The 21,343-nt window shown below is 32.4% G+C and overlaps 1 protein-coding gene across 10 annotated transcripts in view; it reads right to left on the bottom strand.

Annotated features, from left to right (window-relative positions):
- The window catches only part of LOC114329870 (golgin subfamily A member 6-like protein 22), a 482,825-nt gene that overhangs the window by 99,670 nt on the left and 361,812 nt on the right, over positions 1 to 21,343 (bottom strand). For 8 of the 10 annotated variants that reach the window (XM_050658302.1, XM_050658300.1, XM_050658299.1 and 5 more), the window contains one exon: positions 14,142 to 14,312. In XM_050658302.1, the coding sequence (XP_050514259.1) occupies positions 14,142 to 14,312 (171 nt within the window). The remainder of the gene's footprint in view (positions 1 to 14,141; positions 14,313 to 21,343) is intronic. The other 2 variants (XM_050658298.1, XM_050658295.1) reach the window with 1 other exon arrangement.

A 21,343-nucleotide genomic window follows, 5' to 3' on the forward strand; every position in this document is an offset into this window, starting at 1 on the left:
TTAATTTCTGCTTTTTTAAAGTGTTTAAAAAAAGGATTATTTTTGTTTTTTAAAAAACTTGTACCATTAACAGTAAATGAGTTCTGCTCAAAATATTGTTGGTCCCTTTTGTTTTTGGTGAAAAAATCGCGAAAATCACCCCCTAATTAGCATCACAAATAAAATTAATCGTAACCGCTTCACAAGTTACTTTGCTTATGTATTATTTATATGATCTGTAAGTTTCATCGGTTCAAAGTGCTTATTTTTGAAAAAGATGTAGTTAAATGGCTTGAACGAGTAACTAATCACGAATTTAGGCAAATTTTTTGAACAGTCATAGCATACTCAATTTTAGTATAACAAGAAAACAAAAAAGGAAAAATATTCAGAAAAGCAAAACGTACATTTTATTATTCTTTAAGATTTTTGGTATTATGTACTAATAATTTTTAAGTTAATTCCATGAACAATTCAATTTTTTTTCAAAATTAAAAAAAAATGTTTTAATTTAAACCCAATTTTTTTCATAACTGAGCACTTCAAACCAATAAAACATAGATAATATTAGTCCTGTCGCCAGGGGGGGTACAACGGCCTCCTTTATTCAGATGGACTTACCCAAGTTTTTTTCATGTATTTTGACCCGTAGAATACGAATTTTTTGGGTAACAGTTGATCCGGATGTCGATAAGATTGTTATTGACCAAGAACTTGAGGAATTACATAACCGCGATCTCTCACAAAACAAAACATTTTTTGGTATTTTTTGGGTCATTCTAAGCAAAACATGTTTCTACAATTTTTTTCGTAGGATGGCTAGTTTTCGAGATAACCGCGTTTGAACTTTCAAAAAATCGAAAAATTGCAATTTTTGAACCCGAATAACTTTTGATTAAAAAATAAAATAGCCAGTCTGCTTACCGCATTTGAAAGTTTAAGTCAAATTATATCGGTTTTAATTATTTGCATTGCTAAAAATTTATTTTTTTATTGTTTAACAAAGCTATAAACACATAGTGTTTCCCGTGCCTTTACATGCATTTTAACGCATGCTACGTAGAAATAGTCTCGATTGCACTAGTACCTATTCTACCTACTCGTTAGATTTTAAATGAGAAATCATAGAAAACATCACTCACGCACTAGGTGTTTGTAACTTTGTTTAACAATAACACAATAAATTTTTAGCAATGCAAATAATCAAAACCGATATAATTTGACTTGAACTTTCAAAGGCGCTAAGCAGAATTGCTATTTTATTTTTTAATCAAAAGTTATTCGGGTTTAAAAATTGCAGTTTTTCGATTTTTTGAAAGTTCAACCGCGTTTATCTCGAAAACTGAGCATCCTACGGGAAAATTTGTTAGAATATTTTTTACTTAGAATGACCCAAAAAATACAAAAAAATGTTTTGTTTTGTGAGAAACCTCTGTTATGTAATTCCTCAAGTTCTTGGTCAATAACAATCTTATCGACATCCGGATCAACTGTTACCCAAAAAATTCGTATTCTACGGGTCAAAATACATGAAAAAAACTTGGGTAAGTCCATCTGAATAAAGGAGGCCGTTGTACCCCCCTGGCGACAGGACTATACAGTGCTAGTCAAAAGTCCGTACCCCCCCTCGTATCTTTTGAACGGTTATACCTATAATAATGAAATTTGGAGGAAGGAAATAAACGGACGTAAGCTTCTTAACTAGTCATGACAGGTGACGTAATTATGACAGAAGACTTTACAGCGCCACTGTGACAGATAATTTTAAATGGGACCTTATGGCAAGTGATACCTCGTTTGAAAGGTATTGAAAATACCTATTCAGTCATACTAATATTGTTTGAGTTTAAGCTAATTTTGATGAATAAATGAAATAAATATAAAATTGTAGTTTCGCATTTAATTAATAAAAATTCAAAATTCCGCATATGATTACTGGTCAAAAAGGTTGACGTTGACGTAAAAACTACTAGAGAATCGAAAAATGTCAACTTTTTTGACAAAGAAACCATAGGCGGATTTTTGAATTTTTATTAATTAAATGCGAAACTACAGTATTATATTTATTTAATTTATTTACCAAAATCAAAATCAACTAAAACCCAAAAAAATTAGTATGACTGAATAGGTATTTTGAATACCTTTCAAACGAGGTATCACTTGCCATAAGGTGCCATTTAAAATTATCGGTCACAGTGGCTCTGTAACATCATCTGTCACTATTACGTCACCTCTCATGACTAGTTGAAAAGCTTATGTTCGTTTATTTCCTCCATCCAAATTTCACTATCATATGTATAACCGTTCAAAAGATACGAGGGGGGGTACGGACTTTTGACTAGCACGGTATAAACAATACATAAGTAAAGTAACTTGTGAAGCGGTTACGAATAATTTTATTTGGAAAGCTAATTAGGGGGTGATTTTTACAGTTTCTGTACCAAAAAATAAAAGGGACCAACAATATTTTGAGCGTAACTCACTTATTTTTAATGTTAGAGATTTTTTTAAAAAACCAAAATAAACCTTTTTTTAAACACTTTAAAAAATTGTAATGAATTTTCCTAGAAAAATGCTTTGTTTTTTGGTTATTTCACATTGAAGTACTCGATTTGGAATTTGACGAAGAGGAAACTACTTTTCATTAGCTATAACTCTGCTTCTACTGGGTCTGCAGAACTCACGCGTACACCATTCTTTTTTATAAGCTATATTTTTAGTAATAATTTTTTTTTGCTACAGTACTTCCTTTTTGAGTTATCTGCGAAAAACCGTCCATAAACTTGTTTTTTTTTTTGTTAAAAATGAACATATTTACTCGCAAATCTCGAAAATTATTGACTTAGTGAAAAACTCTATAGAACAAAAGTTGCTTAGAATTAGTCATTTTATCCTATTCCGGGCCTATTTTGAACGTATATTTTTTCACTCACGAGAAAACATTTTTCACTCCGTATTTTCCAATTTTTGTATTTTTGTAAAATGGAGGAGATGTACAATTGTAAACTCTTTCTTATACAGGGTGGTTCATCTTATTCGCCTCGGTCTCTGTACGGAAAACCACTTGATATTTTAAAAAAATTTCTTCACAGAAATATACAGGGCCTTTAATACTACAACCTAAAAATAATGTGAATTATACAGGGTGTTCCAAAAAAGAGTGGTATATCAAAGTTATATTTTTTCTTATGGAATGCCCTATACCTGATGACATTATTGAATTGACCTTAAAAAATAAGCTATACTTTCATAAGGGTTCCCTATACCTAAATACAGGGTGTTTCGATTTATTTCGATTTTTATAAAAATGTAAGGTTTTAGAAAAAAATAAATATCTACGAATCTAAGAAGCAGTAACAAATTCTTTCTTGGATCTTAATAATAGACTATTTAGCATACTTAAACAGATACTTATTGCAATAAAATTTCTTACAGGGTGGTCAAAATATGAGATTGTTCTATTAACAAATTCAAGCTGTAATAACTTACTTATTTTAAATGGAACACCCTATATCTTACTAGTCTAACACGTAGAAAATTTACTTAGCTTTCAATTTGTACTAGGGTTTCCTATACCTATCTTTTTACAGGGTGGTCAAAATATTAGATTGTTCTATTAACAAATTCAAGCTGTAATAACTTACTTATTTTAAATGGAACACCCTATATCTTACTAGTCTATCGAGTAGAAAATTTACTTAGCTTTCAATTCTTATTAGGGTTTCCTATACCTATCTCCCTTCATTTTTTAAATATTTAAAAATTTCCTAATTTGTAAGCTGTAAAAATTAGAATTAAATACCTATGTCGTGGTTATGTACAACACATCACCAACACTGGCAATATACTTAAATATCTTAGTCAAGATAGTTTCATTAATAAAATTCACATTTTTATCATTTAATCACACAGAGTATTCTTATTTTAAATGACATACTCGATATTCTATTCTTTATAATGGAAGATATTTAAAATCTCTTCAATTTCACGTTAACATTCTCAATACACATGTTATGCTCTAAATATAAATTCCCATGTTATTCTGTAAATACCCATTTTTACATATTTTTGTACAATAGGCTCGTTTTCGTCAAAGTAGCCATTGCATTTAATTGTTTGTAATTGCGATTTAAAGATTCAAACAAAAAGTGGCGTTCTTAAATTTACTTAATAACCGTTGGGTTAAGATATGGAAAATACTTATACGGAATGAAATATAATTTAAATATCTTCCAGAATACGACATCTAATATAGGGTATGCAGTTTAAAATAAACATGTTATTCAATTTCACATGTAGGCCAAAATCAACTAAAATAATACAACACTCTGTGTGATTACCTGATACCAATGAACATTTTATTAATGGCAGTATCTTATCTAAGTATATTGCCGGTGTTGGTGGTGTGTTGTACATAAACACGACATAGGTACTTATGTCATTCTTATTTTTAAAGCTTACAAATTAGGAAATCTTTAAATATTTAAAAAATGAAGGGAGATAGGTATAGGAAACCCTAATAAGAATTGAAAGCTAAGTAAATTTTCTACTCGATAGACTAGTAAGATACAGGGTGTTCCATTTAAAATAAGTAAGTTATTACAGCTTGAATTTGTTAATAGAACAATCTAATATTTTGACCACCCTGTAAGAAGATAGGTATAGGAAACCCTAATACAAATTGAAAGCTAAGTAAATTTTCTACGCGATAGACTAGTAAGTTACAGGGTGTTCTATTTAAAATAAGTAAGTTATTACAGCTTGAATTTGTTAATAGAACAATCTCATATTTTGACCACCCTGTAAGAAATTTTGTTGCAATAAGCATCTGTTTAAGTATGCTAAATAGTCTATTATTAGGATCCAAGAAATAATTTGTTACTGCTTCTTAGATTCGTAGATATTTATTTTTTCTAAAACCTTACATTTTTATAAAAATCGAAATAAATCAAAACACCCTGTATTTAGGTATAGGGAACACTTATGAAAGTATAGCTTATTTTTTAAGGTCGATTCAATAATGTCATCAGATATAGGGCATTCCATAAGAAAAAATATAACTTTGATATACCACTCTTTTCTGGAACACCCTGTATAATTCATATTATTTTTAGGTTGTAGTATTAAAGGCCCTGTATATTTCTGTGAAGAAATTTTTTTAAAATATCAAGTGGTTTTCCGTACAGAGACCGAGGCGAATAAGATGAACCACCCTGTATAATAATAGACAATTTCAACTACCTACTTCCAAATTTTTATCTTTCCTTTATTTTTTTGGAGCTTTTCGTAAAATTTTGTGTTCCCTGATCCGGCTAATAAGATAATTTACGCAGAAGGATTTCTCTCACGGGCCATGGTTCGTTCCGGGAGTTGTACAAGCGTTCTTACTGAGCAGTTCTGACTCAAGATTACCATCACTGTAAAAAGGGGAAAGCAACGTACAGATTCCGTAAAAATGCAGATGAACTATGCGAACAATTGTTTTTTTCTGCAAGTGCAAACAACGCTATATATACCTGGAGCAGGTCTCTTTGGACATTTCCAAGTCAAAAATATATATCCGAAATGGATGATATGTGTTCTTAAGCCCAGATATGTTGGACAACTAAAGATAAAAACCTTTCAGGGTATACCCTTGGAAATCCAAAATCTATAAAGGCTCGCATCTACTGGCGTAAAACATTTTGCCTTTTTTAAGGGTACCCCCTTAAGATATGCAAAATGCCCTCACTACTAGAATTTTTTTTATTTTTACCTTCTATGTGAATAAAAAATAAGACACAACAATTTTAGCCCACCACCCTTCTCTCCCTACCCGTCCCCCTAAAACGTTTTTTTTTTGTTTTTCGGTGGGTTTCAATCAATTTAAAACTTCAAACAAAGTACCCCGCACGAACTTTATGGCAATTAGGTCCCAGTGGATTTAGTTTATACTTTGGGAAAATACTCTTTGAAGCATCCTGATAAAAAGTTCTCATGGGCACATCTCGATCGTATGGAGGATTTTAAAGATATAGAGGGACAAACTCAGAAAATTATAAGATTTACTGGGTATTCCAATTCACTGTTTACTGGTTATCTGGCAAGATGTAGAAGTTTGGATTAAATAAAGGTACTAGTAGTCTAGGATTTTTTCCTGGCTATCCAATAGCGACCTTTATTTTGACTTTGACCTTCAACGGACGTCATCTTCTAGAGTTTCGAGGGTTTTCAGCATTAAATTGATACAAACAGATTACTCATGGGTTTTTGGGATCGCTAAATACGAATATGCTATCAGTATTGACCTCCCGAAAACGTGGTAGCCAGGTACACTGCAAGGAACGGCATCTTCTAGAGTTTCGATGGTTTACGGCATTTCAATTTATGCAAATGAATTACTGGAGGGTTTTTTAAGGTTGCTGAAGACGAATATGCCACCAGAACCGACTCTCGGAGCACCTGGTTTCCAAGATCAATAAAAGGGCTCCCGAAGTTTCGTGGGTCCTCGTTACTACATTGATGCATAATAGAGTATTCTTCTGGAGTTTCGACAGGTTTCGGCATTAAATTGATGCAGATGGGTATTACTCATGTGTGTTTGAGGCTTCTGAACACAAATAGGCCATCAGAACAGACACCGGGGTACTTGGTGCCTAAGGCACGTCATCTTCTTGCGTTTCGAGAGTTTTCGGTACTAAATTGATTCAAGCAGATTACTCTTGTGTTTCTGGGATTGCTGAAACACGAATATGACTTAGATAAAAGACTCTGGAGTATCTAGTGACCACGATGAATAACACTATCAAAATAGAATATAGTAAATCAATCTTAAAATAAATGAAGAAAAAACATTGTCGCATATAAATTGAGTTTATATAATTAAATACCTAAAACAATTGAATAGCACAACATAATTATTTTAATAAAAATCTACAAATAGCAAAAACAAACCTTTCACCAATTTGTACGCTTTCTTTGAACAGCAACAGCAAGAAAACCTCCGAATACTCGGTGTGTACCAATTCGTCTGCATCAATTTAGTACCGAAAACTCTCGAAACTCGAGAAGATAAATAATCTTAGGCAGCAGGTGCTGCCGGATATGAGGGCATATAAGTCAGATATGATGGCATATTAGCGTTAGGCGACCCGAAAAAGCCATGAGTAATCCGCTTTTATCAATTTAATGCCGAAAACCCTCAAAACTCCAGAAGATGACGTGCCGTAGGTACAATGTGATTCGTGGGTCAGATCTGATAGTGTATGCATGTTCAGCAACCCCAAAAACCTAAGAGTAATCCATTTGATTCCTCCGAAACTCCAGAAGATATGCTGTCTTAGGCACCAGGTACTCCTGAGTGTGTACCTACCACGTATTCGTGTTCAGCAACCCCAAAAACCTGTAACTAATCCGTTTGCATTAATGAATTACCGAAGAACCTCGAAACTCCAGGAGCCCCTTTCATTGACCTTGGAAACCACGTGCTCCAAAGGTCAATTCTGATGGCATATTCGTGTTTAGTGATCCCAAAAACCCAAGAGTAATCTGTTTATATCAATTTAATGCCGAAAACTCTCGAAACTCTAGAAGATGACGTCCATTGAAGGTCAAGGTTAAAATAAAGGTCGCCATTGGATAGCCAGGAAAAATCCTAGACTACTAGTGCTTTTCTTTGATCCAATCTTCTACATGTTGCCAGATAACAAGTAACTCAGGAAATTGGAATACCCAGTAAAGCTTATAATTTTCCGAGTTTTTGTCCCTATATCTTGAAAATCCTCTACACGATCGAGATGTGTCCATGAGAATTTTCATCACAATACTTCAAAGAGTAATTTCCCAAAGTATGAACTAAACCCACTGGGATATAATTTTCATAAGGTTTGTGCGGGGTACCTACTTTACACACATACAGTGGAGTCCCTGGATCTTTACTCGTGCGTCATCATTTCAAGCATACGAAATAAGTCGATGAAAAGTCGGAAATTGAAATTTACTAAACGCAATAGCAAGTGACAGTAAATGACTTGCTGTTGCGTTTAGTAAATTTAAATTTCCGATTAATCATCGACTTATTTCGTATGCTGTAAATGATGACGCACGGGTAAAGATTCAGGGACTCAACTGTAGTTAAGGATTTTACGAGATTTGTCTATTTTTTATAGATTCGTAGGTTGAGTTTATATGCATTACTAGAAATGCATTTTTTTTTTTCGAAAAATCTTATAAATTTTTGTTGGCGATCGCTTTCTGTCTAATTTTTTTTTTGTGTATTTTGTTAATAAATATATTTCTGATCTTTTCCAGATTTTTTCGTAGTTGTGCTACCTTGATAAACCCAAAAAACTAGTTTTTAGGGGTTTTGGGGAATTTTACAGTTTTATAGACTTCAAAATATATCAAATCAAGTTTTTTTTATAGTCAAGTCAAGTCAAGTCAAATTTATTGATCACATGCAACATTATACAAAGTACATGTATGAGACAAGTCAAAGTTACAGACATACATCTTAACCCTGCTGTCCTGTTCGGGTCTATTTGACCCAAAAAATAATTTGTTTCTTATTTTACAAAATATTACGCGGCGTAACAATTTGGTGTTTCGTAACTTTATTAGCTAATATGAGGTCTTTCAATTGCATATGAGATAAACAATCAACTTTCTGATTTTTTTGATAAAAATGAAATTGTTACCTAGGGTACGTTCGAGTCAATATGACCCGCGTATTTAAACCGTTAAACATAACCTGTGCGTGTGTGTTTAGTTGGCAGAATTCTATATTGGCAGTACCTCTGTGTTTGTCAGCCCGTTACGTCTGTAAATAAAAACAGGTTTCTGCAAGCTAGAACTTATAAAATAAACTGTAGTATATAGCTAGACGATGCTAAAAACCAAATTATAAATATGACCAACATGCACGGACAGCATGTCTTTGGAACCAACTGGAAAGACATGAATGAAGTTGGTTTCCAAACATACATTGGTCTTTTATTTTTAGCTCGAGTTTTTAAGTCCCATGGTGAATCAACTAGAAGTTTGTGGAATGAAGAAATGGGTCATAGTATATGTCAATCAACAATGTCGCTTGATATATTTACCAAAAGTTTGCAAGTAATACGTTTTGATAACAAAACTACTAGACAGGATAGGAGACGTTTTGATAAACTTGCTGCAATACGTGAAATTTAGGGTAACATAGGTATAAAATGTACCAAAATTTTTTAACCCTGATGAAAATGTTACCGTCGATAAGCAACTAGTTGCCTTTAGAGGCCGCTTTCCCTTCAAATGGTACATTCCAAGCAAGCCAGCGAAATATGGCTCAAAAGTTTCGGTTTTATGTAATTATGACCAGTAAAAACCACAGTGCTAAACAAATTAGAAGCATTCGAATTATGGTGTTATCGACGAATCCTAAAAATATCGTGGGTTTCGCACACTTCCAGTGAAAATGTTCTCCAAATGATGAATTCAGGACGTCTGCTCATACACATCATAAAGAGGAGAAAAACAGAATACTTCGGCCATATAATTAGAGGGCCTAAATACCACCTACTTCGTCTTATAATACAAGGAAAAGTGGAGGGAAAGAGATGGATTGGTCGAAAGAAACTTTCATGGTTACGTAATATTAGACAATGGTGTGGTTCCACGGTAGAAGAATTATTTCGTGCAGCAGTCCATAGAGACAGGTTTCAGGAACTTGTAAACATGATGACAGCCAACGTCTGAATACGGACACGGCACCTGAAGAAGAGAAGAACAGTAAAAGTTCTTATGCTCTAACATTGCAGATATATACAAGAATTCGTGTGATGTGTGACTTGAGTAGTGATTTGGAAGGCCACAATATTACATGTAATAACTTTTTTACATCGTAAAATTTAGGACAATTTTTTCTAAAACAAAGTAGATACAATGCCAGGGACTACAAGTAAAATAAACCGGAGCTTTCAGCAAAAATCGCGAGTAAAGAAGTGCTTTTTTGCTTCACGCAAGATACCACTGTTGTTGACAATATTCCTAAAAATAATAAAAATGTTGTTCATATGCATACTTTGCATCATGAATCGATGCATCATGCATTATTTTCATCAAATGAAAAAGCCCCAAATTATTTTAGATTACAATTCCAATAATGGAGCAGTGGATACTCTAGATTAGCTTGTTAGCACGTATACATGTGAGAAGAGATAAATCGCTGGCCAATGATTGTTTTCTATAATCTGCTGGACATTTCTGCCGATAACGTGTTCGTGTTATGGGCATCAATAAATAATATCCAGTGGTATACCAATAAACTGGCAAAACCGCCAATTTTTCTTGAGCATTTGGGAAAAACTAATGAAATTATTAGTCATCATTTCCAGAAAAAATAATAACTAAATGCTTTCATGAACTGGTAAAAGGGACACGAGTAGAAACAAGTAGACAAGATGGAAATACTAGTGAACCGTCTATGGAAAATCTAACTCCGCCTGCTAAACTAGAACGCTGTAAACTTGCCCTAAAAACGATAACAAGACTAATTATTATATTGTATATATCATAAACATAAATATTTGTAAAATCCATTCTTTTTATTGCTGTCCCAGTTGTAAACTAAATTAACTTTTTGTAAATATTTGTTACTACGCTTTTTTGAAAGAACAAAAAACCCTTTTATTTTTGTTAATAAGGTTTAATTTACATTAACAACATAATTTATGTATAATTAACCATAATTTCTTGTTAATAAAGTTTGATTTATCACCGTTAACTTATTTTATTTCGACTAAGGAGCGTAAACCATAGTTGGGCCATATTGACCCGAACAGTACATTTGTGTAGTTGACTCGAACGGGACAGCAGGGTTAAAAGTATATAAATTAATAATTACGATAAAACATACTTAAAAGTTATTTTTAGAATATGGCTCTAGCTCACAAATGTATTGATGTACACACCTCCGAAAGTTTGGCTGATATAAATTCATTCGTATATATATATTGGTAATTTGATAAAGAAACTTATGGCTGCATAATGTGTGCTACCTTCCAACAAAACAGAAAGATGTTGTGGAAGCATAAAGTGATTGTCTCTGAATCTTGTTGAATAAACATGGTTAAATTGAAATTGATTAAATTCATAAACTTTGCAATGTAAAAATACATTATGCACGAAAATATATACAGACCAGGAATTGTAAGAATATTGTTTTGTCTAAAGGTGTCTCTACAAAAATCTCTAAATTTCATTTTATACATTATCCTAATAGCTCTTTTTTGAAGTGCGAATATCTGCTCTAATTCAGAGGTCCAACCCCAGACTTCAATGCTATATTTGGCTATTGAGTCAAAAAGGGCCAAGTATACTGTTTTTAATATTGATGTATTAAAGAGACGTGAAAGAATTCTCAATGCATAACATGCGCCACCTGGATTTCAAATTAGAAATGTGGTTTGACCATTTACAATTACTGTCTAAAAGGACTCCTAGCAACTTCGTGCACTCTGTTTTATCCATTGCTGTTTGTATAGTGGTTTGATGGTTTAATAAATTATTTGACGTGAAAATCCTTTATTTTGATTTCTCTTCATTCAAAACTAGTTTGTTTGATAAGAAGTAACTGTTGATGGTGGATAGTATATAATGCAATATACGATTTGAAGCATGTGAGTCCTTTAGGATACTCAAAAATTGGTCGAAACAGCTTTATTATACCTAAAAAAAACTTCCTAAAACCCGTGAAGACCTTAAAAAATATGTTTTTTTTTGAGGTTTAATCTTTAAATTTTACAAAAAAACCTTATTGGTCTATTGTAGTCTATAAAATGGAGAAAATCCCCCTTGTGAAAAAATCTTGAAAAAATAAATATCTATACTATTTGATAAAATAAACAAAAAAATTAGACCTGCAGCCATCTCCAACAACATTTTGTACCCCTTTTTTTCGAAAACAAAAATGAATTTTTAGGTTATGTACATTCAACCTACGGGTCTATAAAAAATAGACAAATTTTGTAAAACCCTAACTATGCGAGTGAATTTTTTGAAATTTCTAAATTGGTTGTTACCCACCCAAAAAGAATAAAAACGAAAAAATTAGGTTTCAGATGGAGGGGGAAGGAGTGACCGGATAAAACCATGGTACAAAGACGCCATTGGCCAAGACGCCAAGGCGTCTTTGTACCATGGGGTAAAACTGCGGTGGGTCTAATTTTTTTAGTTACATAAAACTTAAAAAAATTAAAAAAATTATCTAGGTTGTATCGATCTTAAAAATTTGGATGACTCCGGAAAATATCGCAAGATCACCTACAACCTCGAAAAACATGTTTTTTTTTGGAGTTTAAGGGTTTTTCGCCCAAGTTTCTTAAAGGACTCACTTCAAGGTATATGCATATAACCTATATAAAAAACTCTGATTTGACCTATTTTGAAGTACCCATATAGAATGGAAAGAGGGTTTGCTCCATTCCAGAATTTTCTGTTCCAAAAATTTTCCTTAAATCCCCTGAAAACCAGTTTTTCGGGTTTGTGAAGGTAAAATTTTTTGATAAAATACATAAAATAAAAAAAGGACCTAGAGCCAGCACGAAAAAAATACGCTTTTTTCATAAAAAAAAATGCATTTTTAGTCTATGTGGTGGGACCGCTCCAGTCTGAAAAAATTTCTGATTCGGTTTCTTTGTTAATTCCTATTCAAAAATATCTCCTTTAAACAAATCTGAAGGGTGCCGGGTGGAATTTTTGGGCAGAAATTGTTTAAACAATTTTTTTTTAAATAAATACAAAAGATCACCTCTTTTCGACCAGAAAAATATTGTTTTGGATTTCTTGGGTCATTATAAACAAGAAAGGTATCTTGTCATTTTTCTCAAAAATTTATAGTTTTCGTGTTATAGGCGATTTAAAATCTGAAAAATGCGAAAATATGCATTTTCAAGGCTTAAAACTCATATTTAAATTAGTATTTTTGAAGTTGTCCAAGTACTTAAATTGTAGTATAAACATTCGTTTTCAAGATTCTGCAGACAGATCGGGTCCAATTTTTTTGCCGGTATATTCTAAATAAAATACTTTTATAGTCATTTTTCTCTAAAGGTAATGGTTTTAAAGTTACTTATAAGCGACTTTAAGCGCATTTTCGGATTTTCAATCGTTTATAACTTTAAAACAATTAACTTTTGAGAAAAATTACAAGAAACCTATTTCATTTAGAATGTCACGGAAAGTCTAAAAAATATATTTTTCGGACGAAAATAGGAGATTTTTGGAAATAGTGCGCGCCGCACCAGCAAAAAAATCGGATGAACACGCATAATTAACAATTAAATAACAACGGTGTAAATTAAAGCTAGACCCGATCAGTCTGCGAAATCCTAAAAATTAATGTTTAAACTACAATTCAAGTACTTGGCAACGTCAAAAATACTAATTTAAATATGAGTTTTTAAGCCTTGAAATGCGTATTTTCGCATTTTTCCTATTTTAAATCGCCTATAACTCGAAAACTATCAACTTTTGAGAAAAATCACAAGATACCTTTATTGTTTAGAATGATCCAAAAACCTAAAAAAATATTCCTCGGGTCAGTAAAAGGTAATCTTTTGTATTTGTTTAAAAATATTGTTTAAACAATTTCTACTAAAAAGTTCCTCCTGGAAGCATTCAGATTGGTTTAAAAGGGACATTCTTGAATAGGAATCCACAAAGAAACCGGATCAGAATTTTTTTCAGACGGGAGCGGTCTCACTACATGGACTATTTTAGGTTATGTACTCAACCTATGGGTCTATAAAAAATAGACAAGTTTTGTAAGAGGCTCAACTAACCGAGTGAATTTTTAAAAAAATTGAAATTTATTGTAACGCACCGAAAAAAAAATTAAAACGGAAAATTTATGTTTTTGGAGGCAGGAGATATGAGCTAAAATTTCGCTGAGTCTTATTTTTAATCACAGAACATAAAAAAAGAAAAAAATTAATTCTGAAAGTGAGGCATTTTACCTCTTTTAACTGGGGTATCTTTTACCAAAAAGAACTTGTCTTATAATTATTTAATCCTTTATATTTTGTGAATATAAAATATGTACTAAAAATTATGATTATCAATGATTCTCAATGAGTATTTTTTACAGCATGCATTAAAACCAAAGCATGTCTCACAAATATTTATGAAATAAAAATATTATATACCTTTAGCAGGCTCACTGCTTGCAGTAATAGCTTTCTCCTGCTTGAACTTGTTGATGTAGTAGCTCAAAAGTTGGATGTCATTCTTCAAGGGATCTTCGTAGAGGTAGATGTGGGGCCTGCGGCTGTATACTCTGTCGCCTGCGTAGGAAACAGCAGCTAAATGACCGGCTCCTGGAGAATACATGCACCAGGTTGTTCAGAATGGGGAAAAACTTTATAAAGCGTACAGCGTATTTAGCAGCAGGTAAGCTTGAAGCGTTTGCAGTGCAGGAAGCAAGTTTGATAAATAATTTACCAACTCTATACTAATTGTTTTTCATAGTACTGTTTATGAAATCTAATGGGGGAGGCATTTGTCCAGGAGTGGATGCAGACAGGCTGAAGAAGAAGAAGAAGAAGAATAAACTGTTGTAACGTTATAAACGTCACATGTTTGTGTGTTACTTTTATTTAATAGACTAGGCAAAAACGGCGGGTTCGTTGGAAAAAATATTCCCATGAGACTTTTTTGCATAATCACATTCGTGACACATCCCAGAATAACGTTCAAGAAGTCGCCCACGTGAAAAGTGGTCCAATATTCTTTTAACAATTTCTTTTATTCAAGTTGCGAAAATAAATATTTTCGGTCCGGACAACTTGTTTTTAGATTTTTTGAACCATTCTGAACAAAAAGGCTCTCTTATAATTTTTTTCTAAAGTTAATCGTTTTCGAGTTATAAGCAATTTAAATAAAAAAAAAACGAAAAATGGCGATTTTCAAGGCTTAATAACTCGGTTAAAAGTTATTATTATGAAAATCAGAAAGTGACTATATATATCAAAGATTAAAGCCACCCCTAGGAGATCCTGAAGAAATTTGTGTCATTAATTTATTACTAGGCTGTTATTTTTAATTATTAACAATGAGCGGTAAGATCGTATTGACGCGGCTGTAAATGTCAGTGCGAGTAAGACGCACCATTGACTGCCGGAATGGCATCTCTCGCACTCACCATTGACGGCAACCTAATACGTGCATGGCGCTCATTATTATTACTTATAAATAACAGCTTAGTAATAAATTAAGGACAAAAATTTCTTCAGGATGTTGTAGGGGTGGCTTTTTTCTTTGATTTAGTCATTTTCTGATTTTCATAATAATAACTTTTAACCGAGTTATTAAGCCTTGAAAAACGTCATTTTTTCGCCAAAAATGACAAAAAATCTAAAAAAAATTGCCCGGACCAAAAATATTGATTTTTGAAATTTGAATAAAAAAAATTGTTAAAAACAATTTTACCACTTTTCACGTGGGCGACTTCTTCTGAACCTTATTCTGGGATGTGTCACGAATGCAATTATGCAAAAAAAATCTCATGGGAATATTTTTTCCAACGAACCCGCCGTTTTCGCCTGGTCTACAATTAATTATTTTATTTCAATTTCCCTTGATTTTATTCAGTTGATAAATTTCTGTTTTGTTTTACTATTCTTCTAAAAATAGTTGGCAATCAATTCTTTTATCTCAATATTCTGTTTACTCACTTATTTTTGTCCTTATTTTCCTCCGTATTTAAACCCACTAACTAGCTTAGCCACAGACATAAAATAAAAGAACTTAACTAGTGCTACAATTTATTTTACACTGACAACTCCGTTCTGTCATGTCAGTTTTCCCTTTAATGGAAGAGAATGATTTTTATGTAAATCTTTTAGTTATTTAAGCACATGTTTCTGTGCAAAATTAATTTATATTATTTAAATCTTCTTGGGATAAGTTGATAATTCTTTATATTATATGTCACCAATATTTAGTGTCTTTTTTTGATAATTTCTTGTATTCCTTTTTTTATACGTAACATTACCCACGGATACCACAGAAAACAGGTTTATTTTCAAACTTGGTACATGTAAAACAATTTGTTATTTTAATTCATTTATTGTAATAAAAATTATATTCATTTAAAACTTCATTCTTAATATAATTTTTTCTAGGGCCGTGCTTAAACAGCCACTTTCTATGTAGCACGCATTTCGTTTCCGAAAGTTGCACTTTCTCGCACGGCGTGCGTGAAAGTAAATTTTCCCGCACGGCGTGCGTGAAAGTAAATTTTCCCGCGCAGCGTGCGGGCTAAGTTTACACCACCAAGCGCTAATTTGTAAACTACAGATTAGGAACTTGATAGTTTTTATTTTAAATGCGTTTTGACGTTTTGAAATCGAAACGTCAAAACAAAAAATGTAAATTATAATTCTCATTAATAATTTGTGGTTTAATCCCGTATAAAATAATATTTAATTTATTATATGGGTATGTAAAAATAAAATTCTTTCAAATACATTTTTAACTTTTCTTTTAGATTGTTTTGTAATGCGATGAAAAATTGATGTATGTATTTTTACATCTTTCCAAGGTTTACACTGCTTAATACAATGAAACAAGTCAGTTATTTAAGGACTATACAAACATTTTCTTAATAAATTATTTATGTCACGTCCGATTGATTAATTCTCAAAGGTTTTCAAATGAAGTAAGGTCTTTGAATCCACCTGGAGAGATGATTAAACCTTACAAGGTTTAATGAAAATATAAATTAAGAAGTGTAAACAAATTCTCCAAGGAAATACGCAATTTTTGAGTACGTAAAAATACTCCATCATATTCAAATCGGTATTTAAACTTGAATGAGTGAGCTAAAAAGAAATGTGTCCATTTTGTCGTACCTTTTGTACATATTTCTCCTGCTTAGCATTTTATGTAGTAGGACATTTTTAGACCAGTCATTCACTTTAATAAAAAAAATTGTCTAAAATAAAATAAAATAAAATAAAATGAAATAAAATAAAACAGGGAAAATATGTAGTTGTATACGTGGTTGTATACCATATGTTTGCTCAGTGATACTTATATGCGAAGGTCATTCGTACAAAAATATTGCCACTGAGAAGAAATGAGATGTGCTGGGAGTAATCTGGCAACCTTGTCTTACGCATTAACTTCTCTCTCTTTCCATCACTCTCGCCTTGCTGCATTGCCCAGTGCCGGCAGCCTTCGAAGATTGAGGTCTCGATCACTGATATGTTTCGTGAACTTAGTAGTCGAATTTTATGCGAAAAATTACATATTATGCTAAAAATAGTCGCAAACGGTGTAGATAATATAGTAAAGTCCGAATGGAAATTCACGATGAAGACAGGAGCAGAAGGCCTTCAGTTACAGACGAAAGAATATTGGAAGGATATAGCTAGAAGATCGAAGGTTCACCATTAACGATCTTGTTCTGCATATTGCTGAGACTTTTCACTAACATTCATAAAATTATAACAAGAAAATTGGGCTATCACAAAATGTGTACGACTGCTTACAGAATATCACAAAGAGCATCGAGTAGTGTGCGCCCAGCAGTTTTTGCAATAATGTGAAGACAACAAGGAAGAGTTGTTTTGAGATTCCATTGTTATAGGCAGTACCCCGTCAAAATAGCCCCGTCAAAAAAGCTCCGACAAAATAGCCCCGACATAATATCCCGCACACAAAATAGCTCCGACAAAATAGCCCCGACAAAATAAGCCCGACAAAATAGCCCCAAAAAAAAAGCTCTCTTCAGAATTCATCATAAAATAATTCCTTAAAAATACATTTTTTCGGAAATGGTAATTATCCTCTATTCAGATGTTTATCTTAACCACATTAAATAAAAGTTGTCTTTTCAGAGAACTCGCATCCTGTCTTTCCTGCCTCTTGGAAGTTTGAACATTTAAGTTAAGCGAAAATCAATGTTAGTTTATGATATAAACATTTTTTTTCTGTTTTCGGGCAACAGTAAAATGCATTTTAAATTAAATAAATTAAATACACTCAAAAAAATTTAGTTCATAATATTGATTAACAGTGACTACTGAATAGTATTTCGTTGTCACAACAATTTAATTTGTTGTTTCAACGAGTTTTTAGACATTGACGAATGTATTTGGTTATTGTCACAATGATTGAATAATAATTGTGAGAATAACTAGAGTACATTAATCAATAACACTCAATTTATTCAGCCAATAACTTAGTTTCGTATACTTAATAAATACTGTTAATTCTGGCAGCAACTCACGTTCTTGATTTCGTAGATGACAAGCAATTACCTTGGTTTATCGTGACAACGTACAGATTTCATTAAAACAATGTACAAATGTTGTTAATATAGGGTAATATATGATTATTGAATATATGTAAATTGATTGTTGTGACAACTAATGCATTAATCAATCTACTACTGCATTTAATTCCCACAATCAATGCGGTCATTGTGACAATAATCGTAGTTGTTGAGACAATAAATGTTTTGCTTGACCATTTGAAAGTTAACGGCTTTTCTTTATCGTGATACCCCTAGCTTCTCTGTGTTACCGAAGTGTCGAATAATAATTGCATTTCGTTTTCAAGTGTAGTCCGTAGAAGAAGGAAGTTTTTGTGTGTCTATTATCGTGAAATTTCGGTCGAATTCTTCTTAAATGTATTCATTTTTTTCGAATCCTGAGAAAACTAATTATTATTTTTGAAAATTTAAATGCAAAATAAAATACTACAGTATTATCGAGGGTCTGAAGTCCCTGAGAAACTCTATAATGATTATTTTAATAAGTCACAGGGGTGAAAAAGAGAAAATTTAGTATGATTTTTAATTTCAAATAGGCATACCATTTAACGGAAACTTTTTGTTTATTCTAAGGGACTTTCTGCCCTCGGTAGTAATGTAATATTTTATTCTGCGTTTAAATTTTTCAAAAATACTTGTTAGTTTTCTCAGAATTCTGCGCTGTCAAAAAGGATTAAAGTGTTATACATTTTTGGAATCACTATTTCAAACGCTTTTAAATCAGCTGTCACATTTTTCATTAAAAAAAATCAAAGTTACGCCGCGCCTGTCACCTGAAGAGGGATCGTGTAAAGTTCGAAAAATTGATGTTATAATATACTTTGATTATTTTAAAAATCGAACTGTCCGATCGTTTTGCTTATGTGCTAAAAATAAATAAGTTAATAAGGGGGCGGGGGGAGTGTAACACTTATTCCAGTACACTGTATAAGTGAAATCATATGAAAAATTACACAGTGTAAAGTCCTTTTAGGTTAAGGACAAAAAAGGGGGATTTAAAAAATTATTATTAATCAATTAATATCATACATTGGGCTATTGCATTCAGTAATTATTAATATAAAATACGTTCATAGTAGGAATGAACGAAACTGATTGTAAGAATGAATAGAATTGGTTGTAAGAAAAACCGTATTTATTGTGGGAATGAACGGAATTAATTGTAAAAATAAACGGAAATAATTGTAGAAATAAACGAAATACGTTAGGAGAAATAATACTGTTATTGACGCAACGAATAGTCTTCGTCGGTCAATTAACGACGTTGCTGTTTCAATAAATAATGTTCGTTGACTCAGTGAACAGAGTTCGTAATACCAATAAAGTGATATTATGGTATACATAATGAATGTTCATCCATTCAATAAACGTAATACATTGGCTGAACGAACGACAATAATGAATTGATGAACATCGTTTTGTTGTCCCAATAAAACCAAGAATTAGACAAATTTTAACTATTGCGTTTGTTGTCTGAATTAACATTTTTATTGATATTACGTACCTTTTTCGTTGATTGTACATTCTTCCTTTTTGTCAAATAATTTACATTAAAAAAAAGTTTTTGGACACCTTGTATAAATAATTATGTAATTGTTTATAAGAGGCTGTTTTAGCCGGGGCTATTTTAGGGGGTCTGTTTTGACCGGGGCTATTTTGTGTGCGATCTATTTTGTCGGGGCTATTTTGTTTGCGGGCTATTTTGTCGAGGCTATTTTGTGTTCGGGCTATTTTGACGGGGCTAATTTGACGGGTCACGGTTATAGGCAATGAAACTTGGGTGTTTCAAAGTTGAGTCAGGGAATAAAATTCGAAATTATTAAGCATAACAGAGTGGCGAAATACTCGACAAGGGAAATCTAAAAATGCATTTCACGTCCTATCATTCACCGTGATAATAATTTTAGCGAATTATTTCCCTTTATATCCTCAAAAGTGAATAAAGTATAAACTAAAAGAAAAGAAAGGATGGTTTAGATTTGATTACAGTACAGCACCTCTACTATGTGCTTATACGTATTTCGGAATAGCCGTTTCCTCATCGGAGCACCTGGGTAGAGGCACTGAACTGAAATCAAATCCTTTCATCCTTTCCGGGTAATTATCAAAATAATTACCAAAGATGCTACTAGCACCATCTATGAATCGAAAGTTGAGTCAGTAAATAATTTCGAATTTTATTTCGAATTTTTGTAATTATTTTGATATTACCCGGAAAGGATGAAAGGATTTGATTTCAGTTCAGTGCCTCTACCCAGGTGCTCCGATGAGGAAACGGCTATTCCGAAATACGTTAATGTTATCCGAACGAGACGTCAAATTGCAACCAATTTTTTTTTCTCTGATTCTGGCCTTGGTTTAGAACTAGAACTTTTAGCCACGTAATTGTATCACTTATCACTAACTCAGGTATAATGGGTAGTGTGTGTGTGTGTTGAGTAAGTTTCTTGTTATTATGCAAAGTCAACGTCATTGTCTTTGCAAAGAGACGCTAATTGTATCCGAACGTCTGCGGTCCCTCCGGTGAGTACCGATCCCACAAGGACAGAAACTATTTTCATTTATTAATTTATAATAAATGAAAAAATTCCTGACCCTGGTGAGATTCGAACTCACTACCATTCGGAACTTTCGATCCAAATCAACGAAATTTGGTATATAGGTCCTTTTTTTGATGAATAAGATAGAGGTCTTGAACAGGAAGGATCGGTTGTTCCAGAAGTTGTGTTTTTACTGTTTTTTATATAAAAATATATTGTTCCTTTTTCAATTTTATTACCCTGTATATACAAATTTAAAAAAAATAATACCGCCATTGAAAGGAGTTTAAAAATATATTTTAGGAAACATTTAACTTTTTATTTATGTTAATTACCATTTAATAAATGCATAACGTATGTTCACATGTACCTATGGGCGGCAGGTTCATTTTGAACGCCCGCCATTTTTGTAAAAGACAAAATCTGAGATGGCCTCATATCTAAATTTGAATCTTTGTATGTGTAGTATGTGTGGTCCAAATTATATGCTTGGCATGTGAAGGTACGTTATGCATTAATTAAATGGTTA

The sequence above is a fragment of the Diabrotica virgifera genome, chromosome 8, assembly GCF_917563875.1.
Source record: "Diabrotica virgifera virgifera chromosome 8, PGI_DIABVI_V3a".
NCBI lineage: Eukaryota > Metazoa > Arthropoda > Insecta > Coleoptera > Chrysomelidae > Diabrotica > Diabrotica virgifera.